Source organism: Hipposideros armiger, unplaced genomic scaffold (genome assembly GCF_001890085.2).
Source record: "Hipposideros armiger isolate ML-2016 unplaced genomic scaffold, ASM189008v1 scaffold_919, whole genome shotgun sequence".
NCBI lineage: Eukaryota > Metazoa > Chordata > Mammalia > Chiroptera > Hipposideridae > Hipposideros > Hipposideros armiger.
The window spans coordinates 458,358-470,098 of record NW_017732269.1 but is presented as its reverse complement, the minus strand read 5'-3'; the positions used below and the strand labels follow the sequence as shown (position 1 = coordinate 470,098).

At 46.5% G+C, this 11,741-nt stretch overlaps 1 protein-coding gene across 3 annotated transcripts in view; it reads left to right on the top strand.

Annotated features, from left to right (window-relative positions):
• LOC109375243 (inositol-pentakisphosphate 2-kinase) overlaps positions 1–11,741 on the top strand; it is a 112,253-nt gene that overhangs the window by 27,609 nt on the left and 72,903 nt on the right. For 2 of the 3 annotated variants that reach the window (XM_019630519.1, XM_019630521.1), the window contains exon 2: positions 9,387–9,599. The exons of the other annotated variant lie outside the window; for it this stretch is intronic. In XM_019630519.1, the coding sequence (XP_019486064.1) occupies positions 9,387–9,599 (213 nt within the window). The remainder of the gene's footprint in view (positions 1–9,386; positions 9,600–11,741) is intronic. 3 annotated transcript variants of the gene reach the window in all.

Genomic DNA, 11,741 nt, shown 5'->3' with positions numbered 1-11,741 from the left:
GGAAGTTTTATACTTCTAACGTTTAATTTTCATATATGCTGTGAGGTATGGATAGGTATCCCTTTTTCACCAGATTGCCTTTGTACCTTTGTTAAATCTGTTGGCCATACGTGTAGGTCTGTTTCTGGATTTTCTGTTCTGCTTAGATCTATTTGTCTTCTTTATGCCAGTACTATACTGTCTTAACTACTAAAGCTTTATCAATATTGAAGTCAGGTAGTGTTAGTCTTCCTATTTTTTCTTTTCAAAGTCATTTTGATTATTCCAGGTCCTTTGAATTTCCATGTGACTCAGATGGTCAATTTCTACTGAAAAAAAAATGCTGGGATATTGCTTGGCATTGTGATGAATTCAAAGATCAATTTGTGAAGAACCAACATCTAACAATATTGAGTCTTCTGGCTCATGAACAGGTATAAGGTGTATCTTTCCATTTATTTAATTTCTCCCAGCAATATTTTGTGGCTTTTAGTGTATAGGTCTTATATATCTTCCATCAGATTTAAACATAAACATTTAATATTTTTGATGTTATTGTAAGTACAATTTAAAAAATGTTCACTTTCTGATTGTATATTGATCTTGTATCTTGAAACCTACCGTAGCTAAACTCACTTATTAGTTCTAATGACGTCTTTGGATTTTTCTATGTATAGATGTATAGATGTATAGATGTATGTGATGCATGGTTAAAGACAGCTCTACTTCTTCCTTTCCAGCCTGGATGCCTTTGATTTTGATTGCTTCATTGCACTGCAGGCTGGGGACAATCTTGAGCAAGGGGTGTGGAGGAGACCTCAGTTTTCACAATTAGATGATGTTAACTGTAAGGTGTGTGGAAGATGCCCTTTATCAGGTTGAGAAGCTCCCTCCTATTTGCTGAGAGTATTTATCAGGGACAGATGTTGAATTTTGTCAGATTTTTTTTCTGCATCTTTTGAGATTATTATATGGATTTTTCCTTTTTTTCTGTTAATGTACTAAATTGCATTGCTTTTTTTTTTTCTATTGTTAATCAACCCTACATTCTTTGGATAAGCCCCACTGTATCATGATTCCTTATCGTTTTTTTTTTCAACTACTTTTTATTTTAATTTTATTTTTTTTAGCTGAGCCATCCTGCCACCTCTTGGCAGCTCAGCAGCAGCTCAGGTTGGGCCAGGAATCGAACCGGCAACCCTGTTGCTCAGAGCTCGCACTCTTGAGCAACCTCTTACAAACTGAGCCACTCGGCCGGCCCTCCTTATCCTTTTTATTATTTATTTATTTATTTATTTATTAAAGATTTTATTGGGGAATTGGGAGAGGGGAACAGCGCTGGGGAATCAGGGGAAGGGGAACAGACAAGTTGCTGCTGTTTTGTTCTTCAGTCTAGTTGTGGAGGACGTTGCTTCACTGGCCCAAGCTGGCATCATCATTGCGCTTTTCCCGGGCGAGGCAGATCACTCGCTGGCTTCTGGATGGCTGCCGGCTTCTGGATGGCCGCTCGCGGTGGCAGCTGGCCGCTCACGCTGGCTGCCGGCTACACATGGTAGCTTATGGCAGCCCACTGCTGCAGGGGACTGCAGCCTACGCCGTCGCCGGCGACCCACGGCAGCCCAGCTGCAGGTCGAGCTGTTGTTCAGCATCTTAGCTGTAGAGGGCAGTGTCACTGGCCCTCATGTGTGGGATCCGAACCGGGGTGTCTGGCATCCCAAGCCAGCTCTTAACCAACGCGCCACTCGGCCGGCCCTTTATCCTTTTTATTTATTGGTGGATTCTATATGACAAAATTTTATGAAGAAGTTTTTACATCTATGTTTATCTGGGGTATTGGTCTGTATTTTCTTTTTTTAATACTGTCTTTGGTTTTGGTTACAGGGTAAAAAATAGTTGTAAAGTTTTTTGGTTTTTTTTTTCAGTTTTCTGGAAGGGTTTGTGTACAGCAGAAGTCAAAAGTGACTTGTGTTCATCTTTTGGTATTGGTATTAATATTATTACAATATTAATACAGTTTTTTCCTTTCTTAAAATGTGTATACATTTTTTTGCCACCCTCTGTATTTCTTTCTTAAATGTTTGGTAGAATTCACCAGTGAAGCCATCTGAGCCCAGCATATCTCTGTGGGTTTTTAACAACTACACATTCAATTGCTTTAACAGATACAGGACTATTTAGTTAACTGTTTCTTCTTGAGTGGACTTTGGTAGTTTATGTCTTTCAAAAAATTTGTTCATTTTATCTTAGTTATCAAATTTATTGATATAAAGCTGTTCATGATATTCCCTTGTTCTTTTTAATATCTGTATTGCTATCATCTTTCATTCTTGATACTGGCAATTTGTGGGCCCCCACCACCAGTTAGTCTGGCTAGAGGTTTACCAAGTTAATTGATCTTTTCAAAGAACTTGCTTTTTTAAAAAGATTTTTATTGGGGATTTGGGGAAGGGGAACAGACAAGTTGCTATCCTTTTGTTCTTCAGTCTAGTTGTGGAGGACATTACTTCACTGGCCCAATTTGGTACCATCATTGCACTCTTCCCAGGCGAGGCAAATCAGTCGCCGGCTTCTGGACGGCTGCTCACTGTGGCTGCTGGCCGCTCACGCTGGCTGCTGGCTACACGCGGTAGCCCATGGCAACCCACTGCCACAGGGGCTGCAGCCTACGCCGTCGCCGGCGACTCACGGCCACCCAGCTCCAGGTTGAGCTGTTGTTCAGCATCTTAGCTGTGGAGGGCATTGTCACTGGCCCTCATATGTGGGATCCGAACTGGGGCCCTCTGGCATCCCAAGACAGCTCTTAACCAATGGACCACTCGGCTGGCCCATCAAAGAACTTGCTTTTGTTTTAATTAATTAATTAATTTATTTATTTATTAATTATTAGCTGGGCCATCCTGCCACCTGTTGGTAGCTCAGCTCGGGCCCATGTGGGAATCAAACTGGTGAGTGAGCTCTTAACCAACTGAGCCACTCGGCCAGCCCCTAATTGATTTTTTCTATTTCATTGATTTCTACTCTGATCATTATTAGTTTCCTTTTTCTTGGGTTTGATTTACTCTTATTCTAGGGTTTTTTTTTAACTTGAGGAAAAACATATAGAGCACAAATTATAAGTGTGAACTTTCCCAAGCTGAACACACCCACTTATCAAGCATCCAGATCAGGAATCAGGGAAGCTCCCCTTGAGTGCCCTCCCAGGAACTGACCCTCTCCCAGCCCAAGGGTCACCATTGCCCTGACTTCTACCAGCATAGGTTAGTTTTACTTATTCTTGGAACTGTATATATAAACAAAATCACACAGTATATGCTCTTCCATGTCTGGCTTTTTTTCACTCAACATTGTGTGAGATTCTTCTCTGTTTTCTGTATAACAGTAATTACTCATTTTCATGTCTGTGTAGTATTCCGTCAAGTGACTGTATCACAGTTTTTTCTTCTCCTGTTGACAGACACTTCGGAACTTTGTGGATTGGGGCTTTTGTAAATAATGCTCCCGTAAACATGTCTTTTCATGCACACATTTAAGCGTTCTTCAGTAGAGGTGGGACTGATGGATGATAGAACCGGTGTGTGCTTAGTGTTAGTAGGTACTGTGTTCCTAAGTGGTTGTACCATTTATAATTCCACAACCAGAGGATGAGAGTTCATGAGAGTTTTAGGCAGGGCATGACAATATGTGTCCTAGTCCACTATTGATGCTTACCAGTGTTTGTTGAGTGACTGACTGAGTAAAAAGAGAGGGAGAGTTCTGACTGGGGCCCGCTGAACTCTTCATCAGACACCATCTGGGCCCAAAGACCAGCCCAAACAAGAAAGAGAGCTTCCCCTAAGGAACACACAGCTTATATGGAGGTCTAAAACTGCTCCAACAGGATTTTAGGGTTCGCTGTTCAGTACGAGGGAGCTTGTGGTGTCTGGGACTTCGAAGTGAGGAGCATGGCAGCCATCAGGCCTGAAGGTCTTTTTCCCTCAGCCTGGAGGAGACCCAGGGACCATTGGGGTAAAGGCCTGGGGAAGTGTTGTCAGGGAAGATCAACTGTGATAAGCTGGGTGACCTTGGCTGGGATCTTAACAGCTGTGTGCATAGAGCCCAGGCGCCTGGCCTCGCAAGCCTCAAGTCTTTCATCTGTTGAAAGGGCTCAACCTCAGGGCTGTGAGCTGTACCTTGAGCTTTGCACAATCCCTGAACTGGTTTTTAAGACGAAAGCTGAGGTTATTGATTGGATTGTTCTTTTTTTCTGACACAGTCATTAAGTGCTATAAATATCCTTCTGAGTCCTTGCTTTAGTGGCATCCCACGGATTCCCATTTTCATTTCATTTTAATTCAGTTCAAAATACTTTCTAGTTTCCCTTTTGATTTCTTCTTTGATCCATTAATTACTTAGAAGTCTGTTATTCAGTTGTTAATATTTGGGGATTTTCTAGATATCTTTCAGTTATTGATTTCTCACTTAATTCCCTTTGGTCAGAGCTCATATTTTTTATGGCTTTAATCCTTTTAAGTTTGAGGCCTGTTTAATGGCCCAGATATTTGGTTTGTCCAGGTAAACGTTCCATGTGCCCTTGAGAAGAAGGAACTAGTGCTGCTGTTGTCAACAATCTGGTCAGAATAGTTAGTAGTGCTGTCTGTGCCTCCTGTGTCCTTACTGATGTTCTGTCTACTGGTTCTGTGGATTGTTGAGACAGGTGTTGAACTCTCCCAGCTATTTCTCCTTGCAGTTCTATCAGTATTGCTTCATGTGTTTTGAAGCTCTGTTATTAGGTGTGTAAACATTTAGAATTATTATGTTCTCTTTGTGAATTAACCTCCTTATTATGAAATGATATCTCTAGTAATATTCTTTGCTGTGAAATCTACTTTATCCGATATTAATAGAGCCATTCCAGCTTCCTTTTGACAAGTGTTAGCATGGCTTATCTTTTTTCCATCCTTTAACTTTTAAAAACAACTGCACTTTAATAGCTTTATTTATTTACATAATTCATACCATACAATTCACCCATTTTAAATGTACAGTCCAGTGGTTTTTAGTATATTCACATATTAGTTGTGCATCTACCACAACTAATTTTAGTACATTTTTATTAGTCCCAAAAGATACCCCACACTCCTTAGCTGTCACCCCCTCCAACCTCCCAACTCCACCCCCAGCCCAGGGCAGCCACTAATCTACTTTCTGTCTCTATAGGTCTGCCTGTTTTGTACATTTCATGTAAATGGAATCATACAACATGTGGTCCTTTGTGACTGACGGGTCTTTTCACTTAGCAGAATGTTTTCAAGGTTCATGTATGTTCTACCATGTATCAATAATTTATTTCTTTTTATTACCAAATAATATTCCATTTTATGGATAGACCACATTTTATTTATCCATTCATCAGTTGGTGGAATTTGGGTTGTTTCCACCTTTTGGTTGTTGTGAACATCCATATACAAGTTTTTGTGTGGACGTGTATTTTTATTTCTCTTGTATCTATACCTAGGATTGGAATTGCAGGATCATATGGTAATTCTATGGTTAACTTTTGGGGGTGTCTACCAGGCTGTTCTCCACAGCAGCTGCACCAATGTGTATGGGTTCCGGTTTTTCCACATCTTCGCCAGCACTTGTTATTTTCCTTTTTTTTTTTTTTAAATCTTAGTGGGTGTGAGATGCTGTCTCACTGAGGTTTTTACTTGCCTTTCCCTAACTACGTCTACTCATGTTGAGTGTCTTTATGTGCTTGTTGGCCATTTGTTTCTTTTTTGGAAAAATGTCTATTTTCTATGTCTGAAGTTCTTTGTCTATCTTTTAATTGGGTTACGTATCTTTTCATTGTTGAGTTAAAGGAATCCTTTATATAGTCTGGATACTAGACCCTTATCAAATATAAGATTTGAAAATATTTTCTCCTCTTCTGTAGGTTGTCTTTTCACTTGATAGTGTCCTTTGATACTCAAATTTTTAAATTTTGATGAAGTCTAGCTTCTCTATTTTTTTGTTTTGTTGCTCATGCTTTTAGTGTCACATGTAAGAGCCCATTGTCAACAAGGTCATGAAGCTTTATCCCTGTTTTCTGAGCATTGGAGTTTTAGTTCTTATATTTAAGGCTCTGGTCCATTTCGAGTTAATTTTTGTATATGGTATATATGATCCAACTTCATTATTTTCCATGTGGGTTTTCATTTGTCCCAGCACCATTTGTTGAAAAACTATTCTTTCATCATTATCTTTGTGCCCTTGTCAAAAATAAATTGGTCACATGTGTGAGGGTTAATTTCTGGGCTCTTCTGTTCCACTGGTCTAGATTGTCTCCTTAATGCCAGTACCACATTGTTTTGATCACTGGAGCCTCATATTGGGTAAGTTTCAAAGTTGAGAATTTGAGGCTCTCACTTTGTTCTTTTTAATTACTTAGGAGTATTTAAAAATTGTTTTAGCTATTTTGGGCCCCTTGCAATTTCATATGAATTTCCATTTCTACAAAAAAGGCCATTGGTATTTTGATAGGGGTTGCATTAAATGTCCAGTTAATTATCTCTTAAAGGGATTTAAATAATAAGAAAAATAAGCCTTTCATATTTACCCACATTTCTGGTGCTGTTCACTCCTTCTTGTAAATCTAAATTTCCATCTGGTATTGTTTTTTCCTGCCTGAAGGATTTTATTTAACATCTTGTAATGCAGGTCTGCTGGTGATAGAATCTGTCAGTGTTTGTGTGTCTGAAGTCTAATCTCATCTCTATTGGTGAACTGGGTATAGCGCTCTGGTTAACATAGGTTTTTTGTTTTTTCAAGATGTTGCTCCACTCTCCAGGCTTGTCAGAGACATCCGTTGTCATTCATCTGTTTGCTTCTCTATAAGTTGTGTCTCCTTTTTACTTTGGCTGATTTTAGTATTTTCTCTTCATTACTGGTTTTGAACAATTTTGTGATATGGGGTTGATGGGTTGCTAGTATTTGTCAATTTATAGTTTCCATCAAATTTGGAAAATTTTTAGCTATTATTTCTTATTTTCTGTCCTGACTTCTACCCCCCCGCACTCCCTGTCCCGGACTGTAGCTATCTGAGTATTAGGCTTCGTGAAGCGCCACAGCTCACTCATGCTGTTTGCTTTTGCAGTCTTTTTTTTCTGTGTGTTTCCTTTTGGGTAGTCTGCTGTTTCTTCAAGTTTACTCACCTTTTCGTCTGCATCGTGTAATCTACAATTAATCCCATCTAGTGTCCCTTTCATCTCACACGTTGTCATTCCATCTTTTGTACCTGTGGCTTCCTGAACCTGTGGGATCAGTCCTGCCCCATCTCCCAGTGTCAATGTCAGTCTCAAGTCTGCACATCCTGCGAGGCTGCCTCCCTGCTCCTTTGTGGGCTACATCACTTGGGATGGGGTGCTAGGCTCTGGCTTTTTCGTGTTGGGATATGGCGCTGTTATTTCTGTGTGTGCTTATGCTTTGTTCTGGGATGTAGTTGGATCCTTTCCGATTTTGCCTTTAAGCTTTGTTGGTCAGGACCGACCACTTTGGGCAGGACCTGTGCGAGTGATGGGATGGTTCCCTCTATCTTGCTGGTGGCCCTTTTCCAGCCTCAGTGGCTTGCTCACAGACTTGCACTGACCATCCCCTGAGAAAACTCAGGGCCCCTCTGTCTGCAGGTCTGCCACCATTGCCGCCTGTCCACTGTCTTCCAGCACCTCCTACTCCACTCAAGCCTGCTGACTGATTCTCACACTTTATGCTCTGCTGTCAGAGTTCCTTCTGGAAGGGGTGGGGGCTATCATGGAGCTCACCTGTGCCCTGCCTCTCACTACTTGGTGTCCAGTGACTTGAAAACCATGGTTATTCACATCAATTTCCCAGTTGATTTTAGTTTTTGCACATGGGAGGTAGATCCAGTCCCTTCAGCGACCTTGTCTGGTGGATGATGCAAGTCTCCATTGTCTTTGAAAAGCTGCTGTGGTGCTGGGGGAAATGGAGGGGTGGGATGAGGGGGGCCCGCTGGGATCTGGGGAGGCAGATTCAACCTGCAGCTGACAGGCCTGGAATCGTGTATGAGCGTGTGATGCAGCGTTTAGATGTCCAGCCTCTGGTTGGCCTCTGAGGATGATACGAAGCCTGTGAGATGCCTGCGTTTCGGTTTGAGGTTTGTGAGTGTGTTCTGCTCTGTTCACTCAGTTAGGCTCGTCTGGAGGTTTGGAAAGACACCCTGTGCTGGCCAATGCTTCCCTGAGCTCCTGGAAGCCTGGCCGGTTCTGGCAGGCCTAGGGCTGGTGTGCAGCCAGGGGTCGGGGCTGCCACCCAGGATGGGACAGTTCCTACGTAGACACGATTTATGCTTCAGGCTTTCCCTGGGACCAGGGTGGAGGCGGAGGACAGCAGCAGAAATCATAGGGCTGAGCTGACGTAGTTTAAAAAGGAACAGTGTCTTCACAGAACTGCTGGGTTGGTGGCAGGGGGCAGATGGGCCAGACCTGCCCTGGGGAGGGTGAGTGGTTACCCTGAGCAGACCCTGCTTCTTTTGGCCAGTCTCTCCCATGGTAGAGAAACAAGCTGTTAGTACGTTTTGACTTTTTATATTTAAATAGTCCTGCCTAGTAACATCCTTATACATAGCTGTGCACGTTTTCCCAATTGTTTTTTTTTCTTGGGTTGGATTCCTGAACTTATTAGTCTGTTATACCAGTCTAGTCATATTGGCCCGTTAGCCTAGATGCTCACAGTAAATGAGTGAAAACATTCATATTTGTCTCAAGACATCAATTTCCTTGCTGTTCAGTAGCCTTCTCTCATTTTTTTCCTCCATTCTGTGGGCCAGGAGCCCTGTAAAGAGACAGGGTCTGCATGCAGTGGCCAGTGGGAAGGGTGCACTGGGTAGGGCACACAGCATAGTCCTGGCTCCTGGGTGTGCAGGGTGGGAAGGAAGAAACAGAGGCACTTCCTAGGGGCCTGGCCTCTCGCCTGGGGGGACATGACATGACGGGAGGCCCCAGCTGACCCAGGGTTCTCACCCATGGGGGCCCCTCCCTGAGCCTCACCCCCCACATACACACACGCTGTGCCCCTTCTCCTCTCACAGCCTAAAGCCCTCACTGGGTCTGGCGGTGGCGGTATCCTTTCCCCTCTGTCTGGCAGTTTCAGCTCTGCACCCAGGTTCTGGGCAGGCAGGTAGGGTCCCCCGAGTCAGGCATGAATGGTGGCCTGTCGGCTGGTTCTGAGTCCCGATTCATGCTCCAGTCCCCTCACATGGGCATTGGTGTCACCCAGGATGAGTGGACAGATGGGTCAGGATCAGGCAGCAGAAGGGCACATCCCAGAGCCTGTTTCCCCATCGGGAGTTGGGCTACCTCTGTGTCCGGCTCCATGCACCTTCCAGGAGCAGCTGGCCTGGCTCACTCTCACGGGGTCTCTTCTCCATGCAGGCATTTGGCCAGGTGCACACAAACCACAGGAAGGTGGCTGCGGACGGCGAGAGCCGGGAGGAGAGTCTGATCCAGGAGTCGGCCTCCAAGGAGCAGTACTATGAGCGCAGGGTGCTGGAGCTACAGACTGAGCTGAAGCAGCTGCGCAACGTGCTAACCAATGCGCAGTCGGAGGGCGAGCGCCTGGCCTCCGTGGCGCAGGAGCTGAAGGAGGTTTGTGGGCAGGTGGGCGGGCTGCCGCGTGGCTGAGGACACGGCCCTGTCGGGAGGGGCATCGCCGTTCATTCCCCCGCCCTGTATAGCCTCCGTGCGGGTCCATACTTGTCCTGGCTCTTGCTCCTGAGCTGCTGAATCCTGGGTCCCACGGGCAGCTGGGTCCTCAGGTGGAAGGTGGGACTGTAGCATTCACCTGCCAGCTTGTGATGACAGAGTCAGAAGGGGCTGCTGCAGATGGCACCTGGGACCAGCTTGGCATCTGAGGGGGGCCTGGCTGAGTTGAGAGCAGAGGGTGAGCAGCCAGTAAATTCTGAGGGAGGAAGAAGTGTGGGCCACCAACCCCAGGATGGGGTGGGATGGCAGTAGGGCAGCAGGTGCAGCTGGGAGTCTACGTGAGCTGCAATCCTAGCCATGGCCTTGGGGCCCCTGATCCTCAGGGCCCCAGGATTCTCATCAGGAAGGGTGGGGGGCCTTGTTGTGGGCCGCAGAGAGACACACCCTCTGTCCTTTGTTCTCCTGGGAGGGCAGGTGACCAGACAGGAAGATGGTTCTGAGTAGTAGCCTGTGCTAAGGGCCACACTTTAGACATGAGGGTTCCACGGGCTAGAGGGTGCATTGGTGAGGTTTGGGGCAGAGCTCAGGAGCCAGCAGCAGTGGGGGAGCAGTCACCCACCCTGGTTTGTTTGGATCAGAGGTCATTGAGGCCTTTGGGCCTGGGTGGAGCTTGACTTGGATCTGGGAATGGGCAGCCCTCAGAGACATGGAGCCTGAGTGAGTGATCTCACTTCCTCCCACTGATCGCCTTGGGCGGGTGGGGAGGAGGGACTGTGGGGCCCAGGATTTGACCTTCTTCTGGCTTCCCAGCCCAGGTGCATTCCACCCTTTCCCTCTCCAAGCAGGGCCCTCCCGGGCTGTGAGGAAAGTCTGGGACCTGCTGACTCCTGGCTTTGTGTGCCAGGAAGTGAACTCAGCCAGTCCCACAGGATGTTAAAAAAGAACAGGTCTGGTGGGGCTGAGACCCCTGCTGCTCCTATTAGTGCTTCAGGAGGAAGCCTGCCACTCCCCAAGTGCAGTCAGCCACCTCTTTCTCCCGATGCCCAGCTGTACCCACAGAATCCCTGCAGGGCAGGCCACGTGTAGCGTTCTTGGGTTCCTGGTTGGGGTGAAGGCTCCTACTGCCACCAGCTCAGACCAGAGCCCTGGTCAGTGTCCCCTCTATTGCTGGCTCTGTCTGCACCCCGCTCCCTTCTCTCTCCCACTCTTGTTCCTCTCCCTCTCCCCATGGCTCCTCCACCAGTCCTGGCCTTGCTGCTTCTGCCTGAGCTGCTGTGCTTAGCTCCTCGGTGGCCTCTGGCATGGCTGTCCCTCATCCTGCACGAAGCTCACGCCCAAGGCTCAGGCCTGGCTGAGGAGCCTGGACCATGAGGACACAGAGCCAAGCACTGTCCCCAGTAAAACCAACCTGCAGGTGCCTCAGGATGACCCGGCCACACAGGCCTTGCAGGGGGTCACCTCATGAGATGCCCCTTTCACCGGAAGGCCTCTGCATCCCAGTGCCCAGTCTTGCCCTGTCCACACGCTGTGCCCTCAGACCCACTCTGTCCTTTCGCCCAGTGACAACTGCCTAAGGTGTCTGTACCCTATGCCCCAGCTTGTCGGGAGGATCCTGTGGCCTCGTTTGTGTGACCTGTGTAATAAACATGCTCGGCTTGTGGCGTGGCTCCAGCTGTCTCATAACTCACCCTCTTGGTGACCCTCTTGGCATCTGGTTACTTCCCTCTTCTCACAGAGAGGGAAACCAAGGTGCAGAAGGTTTGGCTGTGTGGCTAAAGTCACTAGGCCAGCGGCTTTAGGGTCCTGACCTCTGACCTCACTGTGTGTGGACAGGTCAGGCTAGCTTCTGTCCTGGGACATGGCCCTTGAGCCCCATTTTGCAGATGAAGAAGCAGAGTCCCAGGAAGCGGGGCACATCCACAGACAGCTGGAGGCAGAGTCAGGTCCTGTGCACATGCTGGGCGCTGCCCTTGAGAAGCAGGACTGCTAGCTGGAGAGGGGTCAGCATCATCTGCCAAGTGATGACTTTCTGTCCTGGTGGTCCTTACGCCTGGTCTTCCTGTCCTGGTGGCCCTTACCCCATGG